Source organism: Microtus oregoni, unplaced genomic scaffold (assembly GCF_018167655.1).
Source record: "Microtus oregoni isolate MIOR12 unplaced genomic scaffold, Mior012 000050F_024, whole genome shotgun sequence".
Taxonomy (NCBI): Eukaryota; Metazoa; Chordata; class Mammalia; order Rodentia; family Cricetidae; genus Microtus; species Microtus oregoni.
The window spans coordinates 6,229-31,695 of NW_024543248.1; the positions used below are offsets into that span (position 1 = coordinate 6,229).

The following is a 25,467-nucleotide window of genomic DNA, read 5'->3' on the forward strand; positions in this document are numbered from 1 at the left end:
TCTGAAGCTGCAACTGTTCTAATTCCTAGATCCTCCTCCAACCTGCCCATTTTAAGTGCTGGCTGTTGTTCTCTGATGGTACGGTGGACCCTCTTCTTATTCTAAGTGATTTCAGCTTTTCATCTGTACCAGACAAAGGGTCTATCTTTAGAAAAAAAAATCCAGTTTTGCTATTTTTAAGACGAAAACAGAAAAAAATATTAGAGAATGGGGCGCTATAGAACCACCCCGCCCAGCAGAGCCAGGTAGCAGGCAGTAGCGCTTGGTTCTGCCTCCTTTCTCACTTAGAGCGTGCGTGACTGGAGACACGTACAACCAACCAGTGAGAAGGAGTGGTCATGAGTGCCACGATCTTGGACCAATCACAGCAGAGTATGGGAGAAGGCCCCGCCCAGATAGATGGGGGTGGGGCTCGGGTGGAGGTGATGGTCATCTGATCTGCAGCGGCCTCGGAGGCCCAAGCACTGAAGGCTGAGGGTATGATGGCGGCAACAGTGGTGTCTCGGATGCGAATGGGAACACAGCGGCTCCCAGTCCTGTGGCTGCCTCTGTCGTTGGTGGCAGTAGCGGTGGTGGCGGCGGCGGCAGTAGCCACTGAGCAGCAGGTGCCACTGGTACTGTGGTCGAGTGACCGGTGAGCGGGTTGGGACAGGTCGGGTCGGGCTGGGCCCGGCCGAGTTGAGCCGGGCCAGGTGGGGTTCGTGAGGATGGTATTGTGTGCCGCAGGGGATGAGCCGCCCTCGCTGAACTCCAGAGCTGTCCTTGGCCGGGGCTTCGAGGCCCAGATGGAGTCTGTCTCTTATTCATGGGCTTGCTTCATGACGACCAGTGTTGAGCTCTCAGCCTCCCCCACCCACGTGAAGCCGGGCGCCCATGGGCTTAGGATCTCAAGCCACGCAATCACATCTGACAGTTTATCTTCTGTCCGTTTCTAGGGACCTGTGGACTCCTGTGGCCGACACACATGAGGGCCATATCACCAGCGATATGCAGCTTTCTACCTACTTAGACCCTGCCCTGGAACTGGGCCCCCGCAATGTACTGCTGTTCCTGCAGGACAAGGTGAGCCTGCCCCAGTCTATGTCTTTGTCACCGGGAGGCAGACCCCGCCCCACCCCCACTGCTGGTTCCCCAAGTGTGGTGACCTTGTCCCACAGGTAAGCAGGTGTGGCTAGATTTTCGTGAAGATTTGTAGAATATGCTTCAGTGGGAATAGGAGACCCATGAAAATGGCAAGGACTTGATTTAGGAAGCAAGGAGTCAAACATCAGATACCTATCTAGTACTCAGCATTATTTTCTGGTGTCTCAGCATGTGGGGGAATTATCACAGATAAGAAGATTCACTTTGGGGAAAGATCAGTGACTTGCCCAATAACTAATTGTTGGTAGAATTGTAATTTTTTTTTTTATTTTTCGAGACAGGGTTTCTCTGTAGCTTTGGAGCCTGTCCTGGAACTAGCTCTGTAGACCAGGCTGGTCTCGAACTCACAGAGATCCGCCTGCCTCTGCCTCCCGAGTGCTGGGATTAAAGGCATGCGCCACCACCGCCCGGTTTAGAATTGTAATTTTTAACTGTTACAATTGTAATAGGAATAACTGGAGAATGACTCTTTATTTAGCTACATATACTGTGCTCAACTGATATCATTTTCTTGGTTTAACCACTAATGAAAGTAATGTTGAAGAGGTAAAATGAGTTGCTGAAGGTCCAGATTTGGAGATAGCATAATACAATGCTTCCAGCTTGGGGGTATCAGACCTATCCCCCAGTTTTGTGCTGAGCCAGCATTCTATTTTGCTTTCACTCCAGGTGTGTACACCCAGAGCAGGAGTATGGACTATGAGAATGTTCTAGTGCAGTATAAAGTTATTGTTCAGGAGGGTGTCAAGTCTCTGCTTGTCCCTTCCTCTTTAGTGGCCTGGCTGGCTCATTTTGTTTGTGGCCTCCCTCTGTTGCTGTGTCTGCTGATAGTGGTGATTATGTTAGTCAATGGTCCTTTCAAAAGGTATTAAATAACAGGGAAGACTGGAACTCAGTCCTATCACTTGTTTTGGCCTTGGGGCATATGGAATAATCTTTGTAAACCACAGTTTCTAAGTGTAAAATGAAGATAACCATCTGCCACAGTCTCCCAATCTTAGGGTATTTCCTTCTTTTGCCAATGATAGAGTGCTTAGTATGTGTTAGGAAGTAGACACTCTTGTGAAGGCAAGTGGTTAAGAGCTAAATTGGAGCCTGGTGGCAGTGGTGCACGCACGCCTTTAATTCCATCACTTGGTAGGCAAAGGCTGGTAGCTCTCACTGAGTTCAAGGCCAGCCTGGTCTAAAGCTTAAAAAAATGAGCTAAATCGGACAATGTCAGTCCTTTAGTCTATAGAAGGAAGAAGGCTAAGGCAACACAATAAGGAAGGACACTGTTTTAGATAACAGTGTGGCCAGGCAGGGTCTCAGTAGGTAACATCTTGTTAGCAGGAGGGAGTCATGTGACTTGAGGAGGGACATTACTGTCAGGAAAGTAGCAGGTGTAAAGGCCCTAGGCAAGGGAGTGCTTGTGTGACCAGAGCCTAGTGAATGAAAGGGTCCCGGGTACGAGATGGTCTGCTAGGTTGCCTAGAGATGGAGCCACTAGAGGAAAGATTAGTGGCAGTTCTGAGTACAACAAAACCTTGCATGTGTAATACAGAGTATAGGAAAGTATAGAAGAAGACGAGGCTAGGAAAGGAGGCTAGGCTTATGTATACTAAACACAATGAGTTTAGGGAACCTGGTTAAGATTCCTTCTGGTCCTAACTGGAAAAAGTCAGAGGAAGCTAGCTGGTGGTTGAAGGGAGGAGGACTAAGATACTTACAAACTGTAGAGGGAGGGCATGAGATTGGAGTTACTGGGGTCCTGGGAGCTCAGAAGTCCCAGTTTCCTCCATTGTGTTTCATTATTTTCCTCTCTCCTAAATCCCACCAAAAATGGTGGGGCAAGCAAGGACTTCTTCCCCTTAAAAGGATCCTATCCAGACTAAACATGGAAGTTTTCCTTTACTCTGACTTCTACTTCCCTCTTAGGAGGCATGCAATAAATGTTCTTTGCTGTCTTCTTCCTCTTCCCCAGCTTCCCTTCCCAGTTCTTGCTGGCTGACTCTTGTTTTGTACTTTATCAACTGTCTGTAGATCTCCCAACCCTATGACTTACCTTCAATGTCTTGTCACCCTGCCCTCAGAGTACTGGGGAGGAAAGAGTGAGCTTTCCACTCACGCCTACCACAAGTGCTGGTGGTTAACTGTCCTCCCTACACGCCAAATCTAACTTGTAATGTTTTTTTAGCCCTGAGAATTCTCGCCCCTGCATTCCTTGCCCAGCCTCCTAGGATATCTCTCTCTTCTGCTTCCCTTTTAGCTAAGCATTGAGGATTTCACAGCATACGGTGGTGTGTTTGGAAATAAGCAGGACAGTGCCTTTTCTAACCTGGAGGTAAGGGTCTGCTCACAGCCCCAGCTAAGAGGACAGATGATAATACATTCTGTACTCTCTCTCCCAGAGAGAGGACCAGAGGCTTTGAGGGTAGAGGGCCTGGGATCTGAGTGTCAGATGTGAGACATTTACTTTATAACCCGTTGCAAGATCTCTGTGGGGTGTGGCTTTCCAGGCAAGGTTTTTAGAGGTTATTAGGCCCATTGTTCTCTGGCTTACTTTGCCTTTCACCTCTCCCCTAACTTCAGAATGCCCTGGATTTGGCCCCCTCCTCACTGGTGCTTCCCGCTGTGGACTGGTATGCAATCAGCACTCTGACCACCTACCTTCAGGAGAAGCTTGGGGCTAGTCCCCTGCATGTGGATCTAGCTACCCTAAAGGAACTGAAGCTCAATGCCAGCCTCCCTGCCCTGCTGCTTATCCGTCTGCCCTACACAGCCAGGTACAGCCTGGGTGGCACAGCTTCCAGCCTTGCACTTCAAGAGATGGGTAAAATCCTAGGCTGTGAGCTTTGGGGAGAGTTGAGACAAATATTCCCTCACCATATGTTCACCTTCAGACTGTTCCAGAAAGTTCCTTGTATGCCCAGAAGAGACAGGAATAACTTCCTGTCAGGCTGTGACTTACAAGTATCCACCACTGAATTATGCCTATTGGACCTCCAGAAATGAGGCAGACATGGCCCTTACTTGTAGAAAAACCTTTTCACCCACTAAGGCCCTCTTTATAGAACTGTGGACAGGGGCTGTACCTGCAAAATGGGGAAAGAGAAATGGGATTCCAGGCAGGGGCACTGAAGCAAATAGAAGTATAGGGGCTAGCTGCTACTGCTGAGCTGGGCCTCTTCATGGCTGTCAGGGCAGCAGCTGAAGTGCACAGGCTTGGGGAGTGGGGCTAGTAGGGAAGGAGATGCTGGAAGGGCTGAGAGAAAGGTAGTGAGCCACATTGAACTGCTCCAGGCAAGCTTAAGTGAAGAGCAACCTGCAGGCCTCTTGCTTTCTTCTTATCCATAGCTCCGGTCTGATGGCGCCCAGGGAGGTCCTCACAGGCAATGGTGAGTGTGGTCCCAGAGGACTTATTTCCTCATCTTGCCTTTGGGCCAGGAAGATAGAATTGGTTTCTCTTTACTACAAGGGTGGCCCCATTTCTCAGAGCAGCTAACAGCTGAGTAGGGACATAGTGGCTGGCTTCTGTAGTCAGCTTCACCTGACAGAGGTGGCTTATGACCCTCTGTGTAAGAACCCTGGAACCTAGTTTCTGCACAGGTCTAATGATTCGATGGATTTAATAGACCATTAACGTTATACAAAGCAATTAGGAGGACTTGTCTTTGTTGTAAAGGACAGTCTATCTGCATGGAAAGGGAGTTGGGTAGATACGGAGTTGTCTATATCACTATATATTTTGTTTCACTTAAGGTTGGGCTTGGCATTATAGAGTCAATGATTAAGGCCACAGATGTCCCCAGAGAGACTGGCACAGTGGGTAGGAGGAGAAATACCTTGTTTTAGGGGTCTTCAGTAGAGACTAACAGCACTGATTTTCTCAAGGTCTAGAAGGTCTCTATAAAGCAGAGAGTGGGGAGTATTTAAGCATACTACCTGGTGACTTGGCTCTGTGTTCTCCTGTCACTCTTCAGATGAGGTCATTGGACAGGTACTGAGCACACTCAAGTCTGAAGAAGTCCCTTACACCGCGGCTCTTACTGCAGTCTGCCCTTCTAGAGTATGTACTATTCTAGCAGGGGCCCTGGGGCATGGGGTTGTGAGGTTATTGGTGAGTGTGCCTGGAGATGGAAGGGTATGTCGCAGGCGGGGCCTCCCAGGAGTCCTCAACTTAGGAGATTAGTGGACAAAGGATTGCTTCCTCTATCCACAGGGCCGTTTTTCCATCTCGTTTGTGAACCACTTGGGCAGTGTTCATGCACACTTGCTGCAAATGATCATAAGTTTAAGGAGATGGAATATCAGGGCTAGGGACTTTTAGATGGTGTACAGGGTACCCAATGGGGAGGAAGATCATTACAGTAGATTAGGCTTTGTTTTTAGGACTGTTAAAAGAAAGGTTGTTGAATGTTTCTGCAGGTGGCCCGTGATGTACCCATGGTGACTGGGGGTCTAGGTCGCCAGCTGCTTCAGACTCAGGTGGCAGCACCTATGATCCATCCTCCTGTGAGTTACAATGACACTGTTCCAAGGATCCTGTTCTGGGCACAAAACTTCTCTGTGGCATACAAAGACGAGTGGAAAGACTTGACTTCCCTCACATTTGGTGTGGAGAATCTTAACTTGACTGGCTCCTTCTGGAACGACTCCTTTGCTGTGTAAGGGTACTAGGCAGGGAAGAAAGGACTGTTATCATACATGGCCTTCTTGCCACTGTGAGCACAGTACAGGGCAAGAATGTAGGATCAGGTGTACATGTGTTGAGGGTGAAGAAGGTCTTTCTGTGGTATGTTCACCAAGGAGTTGGTGAAAGTATCACAGGGTGATGTTGCTGGGAGGTTACTGGAGAGGGAGCCTCTCACAAGTTTTGCCTTCCCATGCTTTTTAGGCCTTGGTTGATGGGTTCTGGGTTATTATCATCACACAGTCCCTTGGGACCCTGGCCCTTCTTTGAGCTCAACCCCTGGGATTACATGTGGGCAAAAAGCAGACCAACTGCCAAAAACCAGTTCTAGGCCTCCTACCCCTGAAACTTCAGCAGGCAGCTAAATGCCCTTTGAGAAGGGGCTAAAAGGGGGGCTGGAGAGATGGCTCAGCGGTTAAGAGCACTGACTCTTCTTCCAGAGGTTCTGAGTTCAATTCCCAGCAACCACATGGTGGTTCACAGCCATCTGTAATGAGATCTGGTACCCTCTTCTGGGGTGCAGGGACACATGCAGGCAGAATACTGTATATGTAATAAATAAATAATCTTAAAAAAAAGAGGGGGCTGGAGAGATGGCTCAGTGGTTAAGAGCATTGCCTGCTCTTCCAAAGGTCCTGAGTTCAATTCCCGGCAACCACATGGTGGCTCACAACCATCTGTAATGAGGTCTGGTGACTTCTTCTGGCCTGCAGACATACATGCAGACAGAATATTGTATACATAATAAATAAACATTTTTTAAAAAAAAGAGAAGGGGCTGAAAGAGGTCCAGGGGACTCAGGACAGCCAGATGAAGGAATTGTAAGCTGGAGATGTTGGACCTAGGTCCTGACCCTCCAACTGCTCCTGATTTGGTTTTGACTAGAGCCTTAGTTTTCCCATCTGCTAAATGGGGACACTGTATTGGCAGGTAATTGTAAGGATGAACCTAGGGCAGCTTAGGTTGGAACCAATTTGAGGAGGACCTTGCTTAAGGTCCTTCTAGGGTCTGACCGCATCTCTCTACCTTGTCCTGCAGGCTTTCACTGACCTATGAACCACTCTTTGGTGCAACAGTGACATTTAAGTAAGTTCTGGTGACTGAAGTGTGTTTGGGCTGGTATGTCCATTCTTTTCTGTTCATCTGACATCTCTGCTACTCTTACCTCCAGATTCATTCTGGCTAGTCGCTTTTACCCAGTGTCTGCCCGATACTGGTTTACCATGGAACGACTTGAAATCCACAGCAATGGTTCTGTTGCCCATTTCAATGTTTCCCAAGTCACAGGACCCAGCATCTATTCTTTCCACTGTGAGTATGTCAGCAGTCTGAGCAAGAAAGGCAATCTCCTTGTGACCAACGTGCCCTCACTCTGGCAGATGACTCTTCACGACTTCCAGGTATTGGAAGGGGGATGGGCTCCAAGCTGGTGGCAGTAGGGGGAGGGAGGAAGAGCTCAGAAAATCTCAGTATGGGGGGCTGGAGAGATGGCTCAGAGGTTAAGAGCACTGGCTGCTCCTCCAGAGGTCCTGGGTTCAATTCCCAGCAACCACATGGTGGCTCACAACCATCTGTACTGAGATCTTGCGCCCTCCTCTGGCCTGCAGGCATACATAAGAGGCAGAATATTGTATACATAATAAATAAATGAATCTTTAAAAAAAAAAGAAAATCTCAGTATGGCTTGAGGATATAGCTGAGAGCTCCATCCTTGTGCTATCTCTGAAGGTATAGACTGTTCACTGATTCTAGAACCCCAGCTCTTGCTGTCTGTAGGAACTTGTAATCCCTTCTGATCCATGTCTATTTGTCTCTTAGATCCAGGCCTTCAATGTGACGGGTGAGCAGTTCTCCTATGCTAGCGACTGTGCTGGCTTCTTCTCCCCAGGCATCTGGATGGGGCTGCTCACCACCCTCTTCATGCTTTTCATCTTCACCTATGGCCTGCACATGATACTCAGCCTCAAGACCATGGATCGCTTTGATGACCACAAGGGCCCCACCATCACTTTGACACAGATTGTGTGACTTGTGTCAGAAAGGAATTGAGGGAGTGTTGGTGTCTAGGTTGTCATCTTGGCACAGTGGATGGAAGGGTTTGTCCTCTTCCTATTATAGCATGAACCCTATACTACCCTCAGCCTGTTTTCCTTCCTCTTCAACCTGCTTAGGGACTTTCCTGGGGCTATCCCCCTTCTCTTCCAAAGAAGTGTATATATATTCTTCATAGATATTAGGCAAATCTTCCAGGTTCCACCATCATGAGGGGAAGGGACATTAATTCTAGGGTTCCTTTTCCTCCTTTCCCCCTTATTTATTCTTGCCCCTTGTCTGCTATCCCTTGCTGTTTATAGTGCTTTTGTGTAATTAATGCTCACTCCCAAAGCTTTTTGAAGCTTCCAGCAACAGCAATGAACTTGAAGTTTCTTGAGTTTGAGAGGTGTGAAGACTACTTAACTGTCTGTCCAGCTTGGGTGTTGTTTTTGGGTGATGTGTTAAGAATGAGCGGTACACTGGGGTTTATTTCTCTGGCCAGAGAAGGAAGAGACCTCTACGAAGACTGGTGAGCAGAGTGTGCTAACTGGGTTTCTGACTTGTTCCTATTAGGATTGCCTGTCAAGACGCGGGGATGGGGCTGCTCTGTTGTTTCCTTCCTAATAAAATAAAGACGTGTTGCCATGTGTTGGGCTTTGGCTTCGTGTCATTTCTGACAGTAGATTTGTTCTTGACCGAGGGGAAGAAGTTCCCAGGTGTGTGGTCCTGTCAGGAGGGAGGTGAGACTGGAAAGGTGGGATAATCTTCAGCAAGCTGATACTCTAACGAGTTAGGGTAGAGGCTTGTTATTTCTCCTGAATCCTGACGACGGTAGCTCTCTCAATGAGATACTGGCAGCAGCAAAAACACACCAGAGGGCCTTGCTGTTACTCCCAGGGGAGCGGGACGGGAGCGCGCTGGGCGGGACGGGGCGGGGCGCGCGCGGCTCCCGCGCACGGATCCTTTACGGGCGCAGCACCTGCAGCGGGTCCGCCCCGCCCCGTATTTCTCTGGGCTCGTGAAGATCGTCTTCGTACCCGGAGTCGTGCTGGTGCTGGGTCTCAGGCCCCGGAAGCCCTTCCAGAAAACAAGCGGGGGAAACAGTGATTTCGGTAGGGCGTGGCAGGGCCCAAAGAGGGAGAGGGACTCTTTGACGTGGCGGAAGGATAGGGAAACGACTGATAGCCGCCATCTTTGGTTCAGTGCGGCGGCGAAGGCAGCGGCTGCTGTGGTGAAGGAGGAGGAGGAGCCGAGCGGGCGCTGGTACCAAGGCCTGATCATGGATGAGGAATACGATGTGATTGTGCTGGGGACAGGTCTTACCGTAAGTGCCAATTCCGGCGCTCATAGCCATGCATCCTGCCTTTCCCATCCCCCGTGGTGATGCAGAGCTCTGGCCACCCGACTCATTCTGCCTTCATTGCGGTCCTGCCTCCTGTCCTGCCAAAGTCAGCCCCGCGCCCACCCCTCTACCTCACCCTATGATGTCGGCTCTATTGCGCTGTCATGTTCTCAAGTCCCCGTAGAGGGCCCCCTTTCAGCCTGTACCCCCGCACCCTAGGCCTTAAACCCGGACCCCTCTCCTTTTCCTTATTTGTGTCACTGAGATGGAAAACTCCCCCCTCCCCCTACTGGACCGGTTGCACCCAGCTCCCACCCATCGCCCGCACTCATCACTTGCTTAGCATCCTTGATTAGCATCCCTCACCATTTTGTGGTGATCACACTAGGGCATGGAGTATGAAGGTTTGGGTATGGGGGGCTTTCCAAGGGTGGGCTCTCATCCGGCCTTTCTGCCTTTTGGGAGGGGATGGGGAAACCCAAGGAATGTTCTAGAAGCAACAGCAATGGGGGATAGTTAGCACATTCCCTCTACCCCAACCCGGTTTTCCATGGAGATCTCAGGCTGAATATATCCTCGGCCTTTGACCTTGGGCTAGTGACAGTGACAGTGACGGTGAGGTGTTTGTCTTCCCTGCTTCCTCTAAATCTTGTTGGTTTGCATCTTGAATCTGGACCGGTAGATAGGGCCAGAAGGGTCAGGGGCTACCGTCCTTTGACGGGGGAGCAGCTCAGGGTGGGGTCTGGGATTTCAAGGTCTGGCCTTCCCTTTCTTAGACCCTTTGAACTGGTTCTTCTCCAGATTCCTTGTCTTTTTGTGGGCTCAGAGCAGGTGGATACTTTCTTGGCTTGTTGGTGCTAGAAGACTGTCCTTGGGTCTGGTGGAAGCTCTGCCTCCCTAAGTCTACTTTTTTTTTTAAACATTTATTTATTTATTATGTATACAATATTCTGTCTGTGTATATGCCTGCAGGCCAGAAGAGGGCACCAGACCTCATTACAGATGGTTGTGAGCCACCATGTGGTTGCTGGGAATTGAACTCAGGACCTTTGGAAGAGCAGGCAATGCTCTTAACCACTGAGCCATCTCTCCAGCCCCCTCCCTAAGTCTACTTTAATGCTCTAGTAGTTCACCGTTTTGCCCAGCAGGGTTATAAAGGAGACATCACATGAAACCATCTTCCGTCTCCCCAGTGTTAGGCGTTACAAGAGCCAGGGCTTTACATTGTGAGATTTGTGGCAGGTTTGTGGCAGGCACAAATCAGGGATGCAGGTCAGAAGGCAAATGGGCGTATAGCTGTAAATGCCACCCCCTTCCCTAGGAATGCATACTGTCTGGCATCATGTCTGTGAATGGTAAGAAGGTGCTACACATGGACCGGAACCCCTACTATGGGGGTGAGAGCTCTTCCATCACACCCCTGGAGGAGGTAAGGCTTCTTGTACCTAGGCTTAGACCCAGATCCCTTGTTAGTTTCTCACATAGGTGCATGGGGTGAAGTAATTTCCAGGTGCTGGGCAGGAGAGTGGGAGAGGGATGGGTGGTCCTTGACATTTTTTTTCTTCCTATCCTACTTTCAGCTATATAAGCGCTTTCAGTTGCTGGAAGGGCCCCCTGAGTCAATGGGCCGTGGCCGAGACTGGAATGTTGACTTGATCCCAAAATTCCTCATGGCCAATGGTGAGGGAGATTAAGAAGATGATGTATATGGTTGATTGAGGGGGTAGTGGTGATTGGGAAGACCAGAGGGGAGGGTTAAGCTCCAGAATAAGGTTAGTCAGACAACTGAGAGCTTTTGAAGGAAGCCCCACTGATGTCCCTTCTTCTCTCTGGACACAGGTCAGCTAGTAAAGATGCTACTGTATACAGAAGTGACTCGTTATCTGGACTTCAAGGTGGTAGAGGGAAGCTTTGTATACAAGGGAGGCAAGATCTACAAAGTACCATCCACTGAGACTGAGGCCTTGGCTTCTAGTGAGTATGAGTCTCCTTAACCAGAGGATAAGGGGATAGGAGGAGGCAGACTATTCTCAAGATCGGCAAAATATTTGCCTAAGCCTAATCTTAGCTCCACATAGTACCGGAGGCCCCTTGCTTTATAGTACCTTTATTGGACAGTACTATCTGTCCTGGCAAATTGCCAGAAACGAAGCTCATAGAGGAGGATTTCTTTTTGGCAGAGGGCCTACCTGATCCCCATAACATCCCCAAGTGGAGCTGGGAGGGCCTTTTCCTACAAACAGAAAAACTGAGGCTGAGAAGGGTGGGGCAGGGTTACATGACTGAGCTCTGATGGGAGCCAGGATACCAACTTTCTTGGCCTGTTCTGGTGGAAAGAGGAGTTTTATGTCCCAGTAATACAAAGGGTCTTCTCAATACCCTTCCTTCAGATCTGATGGGCATGTTTGAAAAACGACGCTTCCGAAAATTCTTCGTGTTTGTGGCAAACTTTGATGAGAATGACCCCAAAACCTTTGAGGGTGTCGACCCCCAGACTACCAGCATGCGCGATGTCTACCGGAAGTTTGATCTGGGCCAAGATGTCATTGATTTCACTGGCCACGCCTTGGCGCTCTACCGCACTGATGAGTGAGGGGAAAGCTGGCTGGTGGCAGGAGCCCCCTTGTCTGGCTTGCACCTTACCTTCCCCATACCTGCCTATTGTATCCACTGCCCACCCTGCATATCCTTTTACAAGCTCACCTGTTACATTTCCATCCCTCTCTTCCATTTGACCCATACCTTTGCCAGATCACAAAGGGTGGTGGGAAGGCTGGGTGTTGTTGTCTTTGAAGGTGATCAGGGATGCTGCTGTCACAGCATCTTCTCTTGTTCCCCAGCTACCTAGATCAGCCCTGTCTTGAGACTATTAACCGCATCAAGTTGTACAGTGAGTCCTTGGCCCGGTATGGCAAGAGCCCATATTTGTACCCACTCTATGGCTTGGGTGAGCTGCCCCAGGGCTTTGCAAGGTGAGGATGTGTTTTTTTCCTCCCAGCTGGCATTAATGGGTAATAATAAGGCCAATAAGCCAGGTGGTAGTGCAAGCCTCCCAATATTTGGGAGGCAGAGGCAGGTGAATCTCTGTGAGTTCTAGGATAGCCAGGGCTGCTACACAGAGAAACCCTGTCTTGAAACACCAAAATAAAATGAAATAAATAAGAGACTAAGGTCAAGAATGGAAATTATCTCCTTGAGCATTTTTGTGACATCTCCTACCTTCCCATCTAATCTTCATGTACATTGTTCCATCCCTGGGTAATGAGGGCACAGCCCTAGTACATTAAAGTGCAGAGTAAAGTCTGGAGAGTTGGCTCACCAGATAAGAGCACTTGTTTTGTTTTGTTTTTTTTTTTTTTTTTGGTTTTTCGAGACAGGGTTTCTCTGTAGCTTTAGAACTTGTACTGGAACTCACTCTGTAGAACAGGCTAACCTCAAACTTCACAGAGATCTGCCTGTCTCTCCTCCCAAGTGCTGGGATTAAAGGCATGTGCCACCACCACTCAGCAAAAGCACTTATTTTCACAGAGGGCCCAGGTTCAATTCCAACACCCACATGGTAGCTCACAACTGTTCATAACTCCAGTTTTAGGGAATTCAACACCCTCATCTGACTTCCTCAGGCACCAAGAATTCATGTGGTATACAGACACGAGCAAATAAAATACATACACATAAAATAGTGACTATAAAAAATATTTAAATAGTAAATGAAATACAAAGTAAATGAGATGATCACTATTAACATAGTTTCCCCAGCTCCTGGTAGCACGAGTACTAATTCTAGGACCCCAGAACCTTGAGGTTCAGCTTTCTTGCAAGCTGGCTCTTTTCCAGAGAGTCCTTTATTCTGAATTTCTGGGCTCTTTCTTTGGGGAGCTACTCCTTTATGCTATGCTCACTGGCCCTTTGCAAAATAGAATATTCTGGATGGAAGCTCCAGAGAGGAAGGAGTATGCCAAGATGGGCCCCAAGTTCATAGGAAGGATACCTGAAATAGTTGGAGTTAACTATTGCCTACCTGGGCAGTTTTCTCTATCTCACTGGTAGGGCGGGAATAGTACAGTAGATTTGGTCCCCATTCTTCTGAGAAGACTTCCCCATCATTTTCCTTACTACAGATTGAGTGCCATCTATGGGGGAACATATATGCTGAACAAACCTGTGGATGACATCATCATGGAGAATGGCAAGGTGGTGGGTGTGAAATCTGAGGGAGAGGTAATTTTGCCTTGTGCATTTGTTACTGTGGCTCAGTTAAGGTTTAGTCTTTTTTAGGGCTATGTTCATAGGGAGCCTTATTGCTGATAAGTTTGCTGTTGCTTAACCCTGAGAGCCTTATAGCTAGGAACTGGGAGATCAATAAAAGTCTACATAGCTATTCCTGTTGACAGAAAGTATCCTTCAAATTGCTAGGTAAGGTGGTACGTGCCTGTAATTCCAGTTCTAGGGAGGCAGAGGCAGATGGATTTAAATCAAGACGTAATCTTCAGAAGTCACATTCTGTGTCTGTTGTCCTGAAAGCATTCTTTTGGAAAGGGTATCATGTATCCCAGGCTGGCTTCAAATAGTCGATATAGCTGAAGATGAACTCTTAATCCTTGCACTTCCACCTTCTTCATGCTGGGATTACAGGTGTGTTTCAACATACCTGGTTTATGCAGTGCTCAAAATCTAACCTAAGGCTTTATGTGTGATAGGCAAGCATTCTACCAACTGAGACATATGCCCCTGCCCAAGAAAGCATCCTTTAGCCTGGTATGGTGGCTCAGGGAGGAAGATCCTGAGTTTCAGACCAGTTTGGGCCAAATAGACTCAAACAAAAACCCTATCAACAGCAAAAAAAGTGTTTGTGATCATTGTGTTTCAGCAATAGGGTCACTACCTAGCCCTGCATGTGAGGGCTCACCTCTCTGAGCTTCAAGAAAGGGGCTATGTGCATAGGAGGGGTGGTGATAACAACTCAGCTGCCTGGCTTGACTTTTGACTTGGCTTACTACTACACAGAGCAAGGGGTAAAGTCATCTGGTGCCTTTACAGGTGGCCCGCTGCAAGCAGCTGATCTGTGACCCTAGCTACATCCTAGACCGTGTACGGAAGGCTGGCCAGGTTATTCGCATCATCTGTATCCTCAGCCACCCCATCAAGAACACCAATGATGCTAATTCCTGTCAAATTATCATCCCTCAGAACCAGGTCAACAGGAAGTCAGGTAGGCCAAGCCATGAGGGACTGCCTTCTGTTGCTATGCCTCTATTCTCACAGGGAAGTCTTGTGGATTTGTGTGACATTTTGTTATGGAATATACCTGGGATTGGATGGCCTTCTCTTTATGAGAGTGACAGTTTAAATGCTGTCTGCATGTTGGGCTGGGGAGGGGCAGGTGGGCCAGATTCCTGTCCATTTCCTAAGAACTACCTTTTTGTGTGGTCATTTCCCCTGGCATATGTTAACTGAGTGTTTCTTGTGGTCAGACATCTATGTGTGCATGATCTCCTATGCGCACAACGTGGCAGCACAGGGCAAATACATAGCCATTGCCAGCACCACCGTGGAGACTGCAGAACCGGAAAAGGAAGTTGAGCCTGCATTGGAGCTGTTGGAACCCATTGACCAGAAGTGAGGGGCTGAGCCAAACTGGGCAGGCTGGGTTGAAGACCAGGAATGGACAAGGCCTATTGTGAAACTTTAATCTCCCTCTGTCTTCCATTTCCCCTTCAGGTTTGTGGCTATAAGTGATTTGTATGAACCCATTGACGATGGTTCTGAGAGTCAGGTAAGAAACCTGTCTCAGTCAGCCCTGCCTCTTGATGCACACCCAAGATCCTCTGTCTGACTTCTCTGAGCCCTGGGTCTTTGCTTATTTACAGGTGTTTTGTTCCTGCTCCTATGATGCCACCACACACTTTGAGACCACCTGCAATGACATCAAAGATATCTACAAACGCATGGCTGGGTCTGCCTTTGATTTTGAGAACATGAAGCGCAAACAGAATGATGTCTTTGGAGAGGCTGATCAGTGATTGCTGACTCCCCTCATCCAGCCCCTACTACCCTCTCCCTAACCTGTATGTCCTTCTCTGGGGCAGGGAAGATGGTATGGCTGGGCACATCCCTGTTTCCAGCATCTTCTGCTTCCCCCAACACATTCCGATTACCCACCTCATTGATTTGATTCACCAACCAAATCCTTAAGCTTAGCGATAGTTTGGGAGATGGGGGTTGGATAGTATCCTCTTTCTTGGCCTATCCTTGTTCTAGGAAAAGAGGATTCCTCTGTGTGTGTATGTATGTATGTATGTGTGTGTGTACATGTACACCCTAATTCTGCTGTTTAGGAAGGAGTAGAGGAAAAACTGACTCTGCCCCCACTGTTCTTACTCCCTATGTAGTGGCCTTTGTCTTCTCCCCCAACTCTTATGTGTTGGAGAGAAGGGACCCCTCCCAGCACAAAATTGCATTCCTTCTCCCCCTTATAATTTATTCTAATTTATTAACTATAGCCTACCTGTCTGTCCCTCAGCCATTCTGTGCAGCCTGGGGCTGTAGAGTGAGCTGCACTGGCCTCTCCCAGCCCTGGCAAAGTCTGGGTTGGGTGAAGGTTTAGGTGTGGCCTCCTCTGGGGGTTGATCTATTTTTAATTTCTTGTCTTTGTGTTGTGTTCTCTGATAAAAAGCAAATGTGAGCAAAGCAGAAGGAGGTGGGAAAGTGGATCCAAACCCCAGTATGCCCTGCCCCATGTCTTTTCCCTTAGTGGTGGGAAACCCTTATCTTGCAAAGTGAATGTGTCCCCTTCTTCAATCTCTAGTGTATTTCACAGAAAACAGAAACCTCCCAATAAAACTGTTGAAACCTGAATCTGGATCTTTAGGTTCTTTGCTCAAAGTTTGTTGGGTTGTTTTGCAGGAATACAGCAGTTTAGCTTCTGGAATTAGAACTGTATCCTCAAGGGTGAAGTAGGTCAATCAGCAACTGGTGTTGTGTCATCTTTGCACTTGTGGCTTTGTTTTTATCTTTTTGATATTTTGAGACATGGTTTCTCTGTGTAAGAGCTCTGGCTGTCCAGGAACTCACTATGTAAACCAGGTTGGCCTTGAACTCTGCCTACCTCTGCCTTCTAAGTGCTGGGATTAAAGGTGTGCGCCACCACTGCCCAGCTGCAGTAGTGGTTTCTAAGTCATAGAGAAGGCATCTAGGTGTGGAGACTTTGGGTTCAAGGCTATTCTAGGCTGAGGCAGGGAAGCACTCAATGGATAAAGGCACTTTCCAGGCAACCTCTTTGGAGCCCAGCTCCATAATATGACCTCTGCACATGTTCCATGATTTATGCATACACACACACACATATATATATATGAATATATATATATATATGTGTGTGTGTATATATATTTGTATATATATATATATATATATATATATATATATATATACAAATTTAACATTTTATGTGTATGGGTGTTTTCCTTAGACAAATGTGCACCACTTGCATGTCTGCTGTCTGCAAAGGCCGGTAGAGGGAGTTGGATCTCCAAGAACTGGAGTTACAATCTCTTGTGAGCTGCTATGTGGTTGCTGGGAATTGAACCTGGGTCCTCTGGAAGTACCTCTCTAGTACCCATCACTGCCTGAGCCATCTCTTCAGTCTCACACTCAAATTTTCAAGCAGGGATTAGGAGCCAGCTTCAGTCCTAGGGAAGCAAAGGGACCTATACTTAGCCTTGGATGATAACAACAACAACAAAAAAAATCCAAGCCACTGGCCGGGCGGTGGTGGCGTATGCCTTTAATCCCAGCACTTGGGAGGCAGAGGCAGGCGGATCTCTGTGAGTTCGAGACCAGCCTGGTCTACAAGTACTAGTTCCAGGACAGGCTCCAAAACCACAGAGAAAAACCCTGTCTCGAAAAAAAACCAAAAAAAAAAAAAAAACCCAAGCCACCAAGAGGTAGTTGTTCATGCCTTTAATGCCAGCATTTCGGAGGCAGGGCAGGCAGAGGTCTGTGAATTTGAGGCCAGTCTGGTCTATAAAGTAAGTTCCAGGACCGCTAAGGTTACACAGAGAAATTTTGTCTCAGTAAAAAAAAATCCAAGCCGCCAAATAAGTGTCAGTCTGTGACAAAGTAGGGGAAATAGCTTCAAAGTTATGAGGACACCTGACCATGAGACATAGCTCAAGAGCTCTAAGAACCAACTCAGGGGAGCATTGTGCTCAGTCTTGGGGCCAACAGGAGACTTTAAGGGGACTGTAGGTATAGCTTAAGACAGCAGTTAACTTTTTTTTTTTTTTAGAAAAAGATCTTCAAATTTATTTATTGTGTGTGCAGCTGAATCTGATTGGGTTCGACAGCAGTTAACTTTGAGGGCGTGCAAGAAACTAGGGGACACAGCTCTGTCACAATAGAGCGAGGAGAACTTGTAGTTTATCAAAACAAGGTGAGGGAAGGAGCCCAGCCTCCTGTGGGGCGGGGCGGTGTGATCACGTGCCAGAGTCACGGGGGTGGGGGGGTGGGGGGGTTGGGGGGGGCGTAAGGCAGGGTCAGCGTCCGTACATTCCCTGGTTGGTGACGTCATAGTCAGCTGACTAAACCGCCATCGCCAGGACTCCTTCAGGCAGAACTCTCCACCGCCGCTCGTCGCTGCCGCCGCCGCAGCAGCAGCAGCCGCCACTGCCGCCACAGCCATAGCCATAGCCATAGCCATAGTCACTATGGCTCAGTATAAGGGCGCCGCAAGCGAGGCGGGCCGCGCCATGCACCTGATGAAGAAAAGGGAGAAACAGCGCGAGCAAATGGAGCAGATGAAGCAGAGGATCACAGAGGTGTGGGCCAGGCCGGGGCGCCTCAGAGCATGCGCTTCGTGCGGGCCCCCTGGCGGTCTCACGCTGCTTGACTCTGGGAGACCCCTAGGCGGGCTAGGAGAGCCTAGAGGGCGGGCCCCGCACCGGGGGGCGGGACTTGGTTCTGCATCTCTGACTGGTATTGGAAGCCAGCTGAGACAGTGTATTCTGTAAAGTGGGCTCAGTGTTGGGCCTTGTCAGAGATTGAGACCACTAGCTTGTGAAAACTTTAGCAGGAGGGATCCACAGTGGTGGCACTGATGTTGGGTGAGACTTGAGCACAGTTTCCTAGTTCATGTTCCCAGGCTTCCGATACATACATTTCCTGTGGAGAGGCACAGGAGTATGCCCCTGAAGCTCATTCCAGAGCCTTTAGCATCCCAGAGTACTAGTGCGTCCCTCAGGGCTTCTTCAGTCAGTGGCCACTGGATTCAGGGGCGTGGTACCAAGGAGACCTTGGCTTAATCCTTTGGGCAAGACTCCTGACAGAAGCAGAGCCTTAGCTCTCCAGGTGAGAACAGGCCCTATCTAGGGAAGTGAGAAGCCAAACCCAAGAACCAGCCATCAGATGGAGGTATCATCAACCCTCAGTCATGCTTGGATTGACACGTAGTTCTCTAGTTCTGACCTCATTGCCTCAATGGCAGCTGGAAGTATACTTCTGCTGGCCATTCATTTGGAAATCCTGGTCAGAGAGGGACCTAAATGGTACCTATTAAGATAGGACTGGACTGAAGAACAGTGACCTGGATGACTGCTGACAGCATCCTAGGCCAAAAAGAAGGAAAATTCTCACAGGGATCCCTCATTTTCTTGTTTATTCTTTCCTGAAATCCCATGGTTTGGGTCTCAGGATCTTCAACTTAAAGACTGGGTAAGAAAAAAGGCCAAAGGTGAGTATGGTGGTGGCTGTAGGGTACTGAGGGAGTGCTGATGCCCAGCTGGAGACCTGAAGAGGCCAGAGCAGCTTAGAGATGACAAGGAAAGGATGACCTTTGGCTACTTTAGCATTCCTAGCTTCATGGACCCTTCCACCTAGAAAAGGAAGGGTGTATGTCTGTGTTTTCTAAGATTATATCATAGTGTGTCTGGGACCCATAGCCACTCTTTCACTTCCACAGTGGAGTGGTGGATGGCCTTCACTGATGTGTCCCTCCCCTACAGGAGAATATAATGAAATCCAACATTGATAAGAAGTTTTCTGCCCACTATGACGCTGTGGAAGCAGAGCTCAAGTCCAGTACCGTGGGTAAGCAAGACACTTGTACCACCTTCTTCCAGAGCCAGGAGCTACTCCTTCACTGGCCCTGGATGACCAGCCTTTCCTCCCCTATCTCCTTGCCTCACAGGTCTCGTGACCCTGAATGACATGAAGGCCAAACAGGAGGCACTGGTGAAGGAGAGAGAGAAACAGCTGGCAAAAAAGGAACAGTCAAAGGAGTTACAGCTGTGGGTCCCCCATCCTCTCTAAGCAGTCCTCCCTTTATAGTACAGCTAGTGCTTGGGAATTCCTGGGGTGGGTCAGGCTGTTCCCATCCCCATTCCACAGGGAGACCCCATTTTCTGCTTTGGGAGCAGTTGTGGTATCTATTGAGCTCCACACTGGTTCTCACTTTCCAGGTTTATCTTTCTTTCTGTTCCTCTGTAAAGGTGGTGAGTCCTTTCTGAGCCCTTTCTTTTTACTGGGTGCCTGAACAGCCTGCATTGTCCCCATTCCTCTCTGTCCCATGACCCCTGTGTCCTTTATGCTTGGTGTGTCATAATCAGATCCATGTCCTTGAACTTGAAGTAAACTAGGGCAAATAGAATCCCTCTGGGGTGCTGGGGAGATCCAGCCTGTGCTAAGTGGACCCCTTGCTAGGCACACAGTGGCTCTGGGTCAGAGAAGGGGCCTCAGGGCAGGAACATGAGGCATGATGGCCATCCATGCCTTGGTAGGAAGCTAGAGAAGCTGCGAGAGAAGGAGCGCAAGAAGGAGGCCAAGCGGAAGATCTCTAGCCTGTCCTTCACCTTGGAGGAAGAAGAGGAGGGAGGTGAAGAGGAGGAAGAGGTGGCCATGTATGAGGAGGAACTGGAGAGGGAAGGTGAGGGCACTGCCAGCCAGAGCTCTGTCCTGGCATTTGGGCTAACATTTGGGCCGGCAAAGGAAGAAGCACACTCATTTTTTAGCCCTGGTCACCTACTGGGCTTGTGGTCCCCAGTTTCACACAGGGTAAGAGAAATCAGAACTGAGGCAGCACCATGGTTTTAAAGCTAAAATACAGAGGTACTGGCAGCAGGAGACTGAGTCAGAGCTAGGCCAGTAGTCCCTGTACGGGAGCCACCAGTGTGGGAAGTTACCAGAGGACTAGTGCCTGGTCTAAAAGGATCCAGAAGCTGTCCTTTGGGGCACACAGGATAAACTGAGGGGAGAAGATAGCCTGCTAAAACTTTCTGAAAGAATGGGAATGTTTGTGACTACACTGCCAGGTATTGTGAGGGTTTTTTTTGTTTGATTTGGTATGGTTTTGTTTTTCCAAAATAGAGTTTATCTGTGTAATAGTCCTGGCTGTCTGGACCTCACTTTGTAGACAAGACTGGCCTTGAACTCACACCAATCCACCTGCCTATGCCTCCCTGAGTACTGGCATTAAAGTGTGTGCCATGCCTGGCCACTGTCAGGTATTGTAACTGCTCACCACAGGTGGCCAGTGGGCACTGGTAGTGATTGATGAATTTGATCTTATACCTTCTGAAATCCAGTGCCTCTAATGTACAGCCCTATGTATGTATATCTGTTCTGTGCCTCGCCAGGCTACACGGTCAGTAGGGACTCCGGACACTCAGGAATGCTGCTTTCCTTAGAACCCAGGGGAAATCACTAGATCCATGTGAGAGAAAGAGTCACATGGGGAATAGTTGTGTTGGGTATGAAGGATGAGTATTTTATTAGTTGCAGAGATGGGAGGAGGCAGGACGAGTAGATAATGAAGTGAAACAGTTGGACCGAAATAACAGGGCAAAGGACGCATTTGAGGACTTGGAATAAGTTAGGTAATAGCTGTTATCTTAGTCATGTAGGTCCCCCTTCCTGAGGTTGTTTCCTGCCGCTGTAATTTTTTTAAATTTCTTTTATTGAGATTTTCCTCAATGCTAAGATTCTAAGTGTGTACCACCACACTGGGCCCTTCCACTTTCGTAGTAAATTTAACCCAACTGTATCTGAAATAATACCATTAGATAGCTTGTTGAGTTAGATATACATTCAGTAGTGCTCAGGGCTTTAGGTGGCAAGTAGTGCTTGATTTATTTTGAGACAGGGTCTTATGTAGCTCAGTCTGACCTTGATAGTCATCTTGTGTCTACCTTAGGAGCAATTCTAGATTGCACAGGCTAGTGGAAAGGTTCTCAAACTCACTGTGTATTAGTGGGATCTTTTTCTTTCAGATAGTCTTACTGTATATCCTAGGCTGGCCTCTAAATTTCAGTGCTGTTGCCTCAGGCTTCCAAGTGCTAGGATTACAGGTGTGTGCCACTACCCTGAGTTCACTGGGACTTTTGAAAAGCACTGGTGGTGAGTTTTCCCTTGCTTGCCATCATTTTGAGGTCTTAGCAATAGGAACTAGACACCCAGCTCCCTGACATCTATGATTATTTCTTTTAGTTTATGCTTGTTATTTATTTAGGTTAGTAGTTTTTCTCTTTATTTTTATTTTATTTATTTATTTTAGTGTTTTTGGAAACAAGGCTTTTCTGTGTAATAGCCATAGCAGTTATAGAACTTGCTTTGTAGACCAGGCTGGCTTCAAACTCCCAAAGATCTGCCTTCTTTTGCCTCTCGAATGCTGAGATTAAAGGTGTGTGCCACCATCATATGAATGATTATTTTTAAGACAAGGTATAACTGTAGTTGTGGTATGTCTGGCACTCACTGTGTACACCAAGCTGGGCTTAAACCCTGATCCACATGCCTCTCCTCTTGAGAGTACTGGGATTAAAGGTGTGTTCCATCAAGGCTGGCTAAGTCAGTAGTTCTTAAAACATGTTCCAGTTGCCTGAGAGACCTTACAGACAGACAGGTCCACGGAGATCAAAACCATTTTTAGTACAGGCATGGCGCCACATGCCTTTAATCCCAGCACTCAGGAGACAGAGGTAGGTAGATCTCTGAGTTTGAGCCCATTCTGGTCTACATAAGAGAGTTTCAGGTCACTCAGGGTTACATAAATGTCTAAAAACAAGACCACAGAATCGTTTTCTGAAAAATGGTAAGATGTTTGTCTCATTGCTCTAGAGATTACCACAAAGAAAAGGAAACTGGGGAAGAACCCAGATGTAGACACGAGCTTCTTGCCTGACCGGGACAGGGAGGTAAAAACTGCCTGGCTCTGGTTGACTTTGGTATTGATCATGAAGTTGACCTTGGTGGAGACTATTGCTCAGGGAGCAGCCCTTAACCTCATCCTTTGTCCATTTCCTCTCAGGAGGAGGAAAATCGGCTTCGAGAAGAGCTGCGTCAGGAATGGGAAGCCAAGCAGGAGAAAATCAAGAGTAAGTACTATATAGCTAGATACAGTTGCTTAGGCCTGTTATCTCAGCATTCAAGAGCTTAAGGCAAGAGGATCTGAAGTTTAAGGTCATCCTTAGCTACATGGCTAGTTTGAAGCCAGTCTTGGCTACATGAGACCCAATCTCGAAAAGTCAAAACCAAAACAGACACAAAAACAATAAGTTCTAGTAGAGTTGAACATGTGTGATCCAGAGTTGGGGCAGTGAAAAAACAGGACTAAAACTCAAGAAGTTCTCTTGCAAATATTCACCTTGGCTATGTAGCCCCAGGGAACTCTGGGCACTTGGGTCTCTAGACCAAGAGGCAACTCTTCTTTGTAGGTGAAGAGATTGAAATCACCTTTAGTTACTGGGATGGCTCTGGACACCGGCGCACAGTTAAGGTAGGCAATGGAAGGGCTCCTTTGTCTTGAGTTCAATAGAAAGCAACTGACAGTCTTGGCTTGGGAAACCTCTGTGGATAGCAGGGTGGATCTTTGTCTTCTTGGAGGTATTTCTTTGGGTCGTTGTCTTTCCTTCCCAACTCACTGGTATACCTGCTTCTGCAGATGAAAAAGGGCAACACCATGCAGCAGTTCCTGCAGAAAGCACTCGAGATCTTACGCAAAGACTTCAGTGAGCTCAGGTGAGCAAGCTACTATGTACTGTGTGTGCCTGTGTTATGCACCTGAAGAGCCTGCCTCCCCAGCCAGAGTATCAGACAACCATGCTGACTGCTCCACTGCTGGGAAGATGTTGTGCTGAGCACTGTGCTCCTCAAAGAGGAGAGTTGTGCCCTTTTTTCTTAACTTCCTGCTGTAGAGAGCTCAGGTGAGAGAGCCCTACCTTGGTGATATGGTCCAGAAGTGGAAGACACTGGGACTGCTATCCCAGGCTCACTAAACTACACAGCTTCCCTTAAGCATTAAGGCTTAAAGTATTGTGCCAACTCATTGACTTTCAGGTATTCATCCCCTCCAATCTCTCTCAGGTCAGCAGGGGTGGAGCAGCTCATGTATATCAAGGAGGACCTAATCATCCCCCACGTGAGTCTCTTCAACCCTGAGTCATGCACACTGTTTCATAGGAGAGTCACTATACTGTTGTGCACTCTTCCAGGGCTAGGAGGCACAGTGGTGCCTGCTCCCACCCTGCAGGTAGGAGTGTGGGGAGTGGGTGATAGAGACCTAGATGGATCATCAAGCTTGCCTTTCCCACCCTCTGCTCCTAGCATCACAGCTTCTACGATTTCATCGTCACCAAAGCACGAGGAAAGAGTGGTGAGTGATTCTAGCTTAACTTGTTCTAATATGTTGGGAAAGGCAGTAGTATGGCCTTGGGATTACTGCTTCTCCCCTCCAGGGCCACTCTTCAACTTCGATGTTCATGATGATGTACGACTGCTCAGTGATGCCACTGTGGAGAAGGATGAGGTATGATAGTGCCAGGGTACTGGGCAGGCAAAGACACCCTGAGCCTGACATTGGGGTTATCCTTGGGGAGAAGTCACAGGAAGGCAAGGTCAGGTAGGATGGCCCTGAATCACAACCTTCATTCCCCAGTCACATGCAGGCAAAGTGGTGCTGAGGAGCTGGTATGAGAAGAACAAGCACATCTTTCCTGCCAGTCGCTGGGAGCCCTATGACCCAGAGAAGAAATGGGACAAGTACACGGTGAGGAGGCAGGGAAGGCAGGGAGGAAGGTTAGGTCCTGGGAAGCCACTTCTTGGTGTCCCACTGCTGGTTCTGGGCAGTTCAAAGTCAGGGGATGGGAGTCATCTCAGCTTTTAGTGATCTGCAACCATCCTGCCAGGAAACCAGAGATAACTAATCTGACATGGTAGAACATACCTGTAATCTCTACACAGGGGAGATTGAGGCAAGAGGAGCACCAAGTTACCAGATACTCTAGGCTACATAGTAAGACCATTATAACACACAAAGAGAGAGAAAGAAAGAGGAGGAGGAGAATCAAAAGTGATATGCTAGCCTGCCCCTATTTATTTCCTGGCTTCCATTCCTCGTTTCATGTGTCCCCATTTTTTCACACCAGATCCGGTGAGCATCCAGAAGTGGGCATGACCTTCACTTTCCCCAGAGTGTCCCTCATGTCTTCAGGGCTCCAGGTGCCTAGATTCCCTGGGATCATGCCAGAGCACTCTGGGAGGATGTTAGTTGCTATTCTCTGGCCCTAATATTGTCATTACTGTTTTTCTCTTTTACAATAAAAAAGTTCACATTGGAGCTGGAGTGCCTACATTATAAGAACCTGTGCTTTATTTTTAGACAGAGAGAGAGAAAGTGAGTGAGTGTGTGTGTGTGTGTGTGTGTGTGTGCGCGCGCGCGTGCATGTGTGCGTGCATGCATGCATGCATGTATGCATGTGTTCATGCATGTGTATGCATGCCAGAAGGCAACCCTGGGTGTCATTCTGTTCCCATCTTTCTTTCTTATTTTTATTTATTTATTTATTTTTGAAGATAGCATCTCTCACTGGCTTGGAACTTGCCAAGTACACTAGGCTAGAAGGTTGGTGAGCCCCAGGGAGCTACCTGTCTATCTCTCCAGGGTTGAAATTGCACATGTATACCATCAGTGTTGGGCTTTTAAAAAATATAGATTCTGTGGATTAAACTCATAATCTTATGTTTACAAGGCAAACACTTTACCAGCTGAGCTATCTCTCCAGCCCTAAAATATTTTTGTTGAGATAACATGTAATATTTTTGTCATTTTACCATGTGTGTGGTTCACACCTATAATCCTAGCACTGGGGAAGTAGAAGCAGAGGAATAATGAGTTTTGAGATTAGCCTGGGTTGTACAGCAAGTTCCAGGCCAGCCTGAGCTACAGAGTAAGATCCTGTGTCAGTCTCTTTTACAGATCATACCAAACGATCCTTCTTTTTACCC

General features: G+C 48.0%; 3 protein-coding genes across 3 annotated transcripts; all 3 read left to right on the forward strand.

The window, feature by feature from the left end:
* Nucleotides 1-433: 433 nt before the first annotated feature.
* Nucleotides 434-8,278, forward strand: LOC121437018 (V-type proton ATPase subunit S1-like). Its single transcript, XM_041636894.1, has 10 exons — nucleotides 434-634; nucleotides 936-1,062; nucleotides 3,392-3,466; nucleotides 3,715-3,908; nucleotides 4,480-4,520; nucleotides 5,106-5,191; nucleotides 5,551-5,789; nucleotides 6,855-6,902; nucleotides 6,988-7,216; nucleotides 7,635-8,278. Exons 1-10 carry the CDS (start codon nucleotides 480-482, stop codon nucleotides 7,842-7,844), a joined length of 1,404 nt encoding a protein of 467 aa, XP_041492828.1. The 5' UTR covers nucleotides 434-479; the 3' UTR covers nucleotides 7,845-8,278.
* Nucleotides 8,279-9,019: 741 nt separating this feature from the next.
* On the forward strand, nucleotides 9,020-16,050 carry LOC121437020 (rab GDP dissociation inhibitor alpha-like). Its single transcript, XM_041636896.1, has 11 exons — nucleotides 9,020-9,174; nucleotides 10,514-10,621; nucleotides 10,773-10,872; nucleotides 11,032-11,166; nucleotides 11,583-11,781; nucleotides 12,033-12,164; nucleotides 13,314-13,413; nucleotides 14,233-14,404; nucleotides 14,667-14,811; nucleotides 14,914-14,968; nucleotides 15,063-16,050. The coding sequence occupies exons 1-11, from the start codon at nucleotides 9,130-9,132 to the stop codon at nucleotides 15,213-15,215; spliced, it is 1,344 nt and encodes a 447-aa protein (XP_041492830.1). The 5' UTR covers nucleotides 9,020-9,129; the 3' UTR covers nucleotides 15,216-16,050.
* A 3,145-nt stretch (nucleotides 16,051-19,195) lies between these two features.
* LOC121437019 (protein FAM50A-like) lies at nucleotides 19,196-24,807 on the forward strand. Its single transcript, XM_041636895.1, has 12 exons — nucleotides 19,196-19,278; nucleotides 19,379-19,478; nucleotides 19,968-20,113; nucleotides 22,303-22,379; nucleotides 22,493-22,559; nucleotides 22,899-22,960; nucleotides 23,126-23,202; nucleotides 23,548-23,602; nucleotides 23,788-23,836; nucleotides 23,919-23,989; nucleotides 24,119-24,229; nucleotides 24,609-24,807. Exons 1-12 carry the CDS (start codon nucleotides 19,203-19,205, stop codon nucleotides 24,615-24,617), a joined length of 900 nt encoding a protein of 299 aa, XP_041492829.1. The 5' UTR covers nucleotides 19,196-19,202; the 3' UTR covers nucleotides 24,618-24,807.
* The last annotated feature ends 660 nt before the right edge of the window (nucleotides 24,808-25,467 follow it).

Bases quoted from the DNA above. Each gene is read 5' to 3' on its own strand.
- LOC121437018 (XM_041636894.1), top strand. From the start codon at position 480: ATGATGGCGGCAACAGTGGTGTCTCGGATGCGAATGGGAACACAGCGG. The intron at 635-935 runs GTGAGCGGGTTG...GTCCGTTTCTAG, and splicing joins GTACTGTGGTCGAGTGACCG to GGACCTGTGGACTCCTGTGG. The intron at 5,192-5,550 runs GTATGTACTATT...ATGTTTCTGCAG, and splicing joins CTGCAGTCTGCCCTTCTAGA to GTGGCCCGTGATGTACCCAT.
- LOC121437020 (XM_041636896.1), top strand. From the start codon at position 9,130: ATGGATGAGGAATACGATGTGATTGTGCTGGGGACAGGTCTTACC. The intron at 10,622-10,772 runs GTAAGGCTTCTT...TCCTACTTTCAG, and splicing joins CCATCACACCCCTGGAGGAG to CTATATAAGCGCTTTCAGTT. The intron at 10,873-11,031 runs GTGAGGGAGATT...CTCTGGACACAG, and splicing joins AAAATTCCTCATGGCCAATG to GTCAGCTAGTAAAGATGCTA.
- LOC121437019 (XM_041636895.1), top strand. From the start codon at position 19,203: ATGAAATCCAACATTGATAAGAAGTTTTCTGCCCACTATGACGCTGTG. The intron at 22,380-22,492 runs GTAAAAACTGCC...ATTTCCTCTCAG, and splicing joins TGCCTGACCGGGACAGGGAG to GAGGAGGAAAATCGGCTTCG. The intron at 23,603-23,787 runs GTGAGTCTCTTC...CTCTGCTCCTAG, and splicing joins AGGACCTAATCATCCCCCAC to CATCACAGCTTCTACGATTT.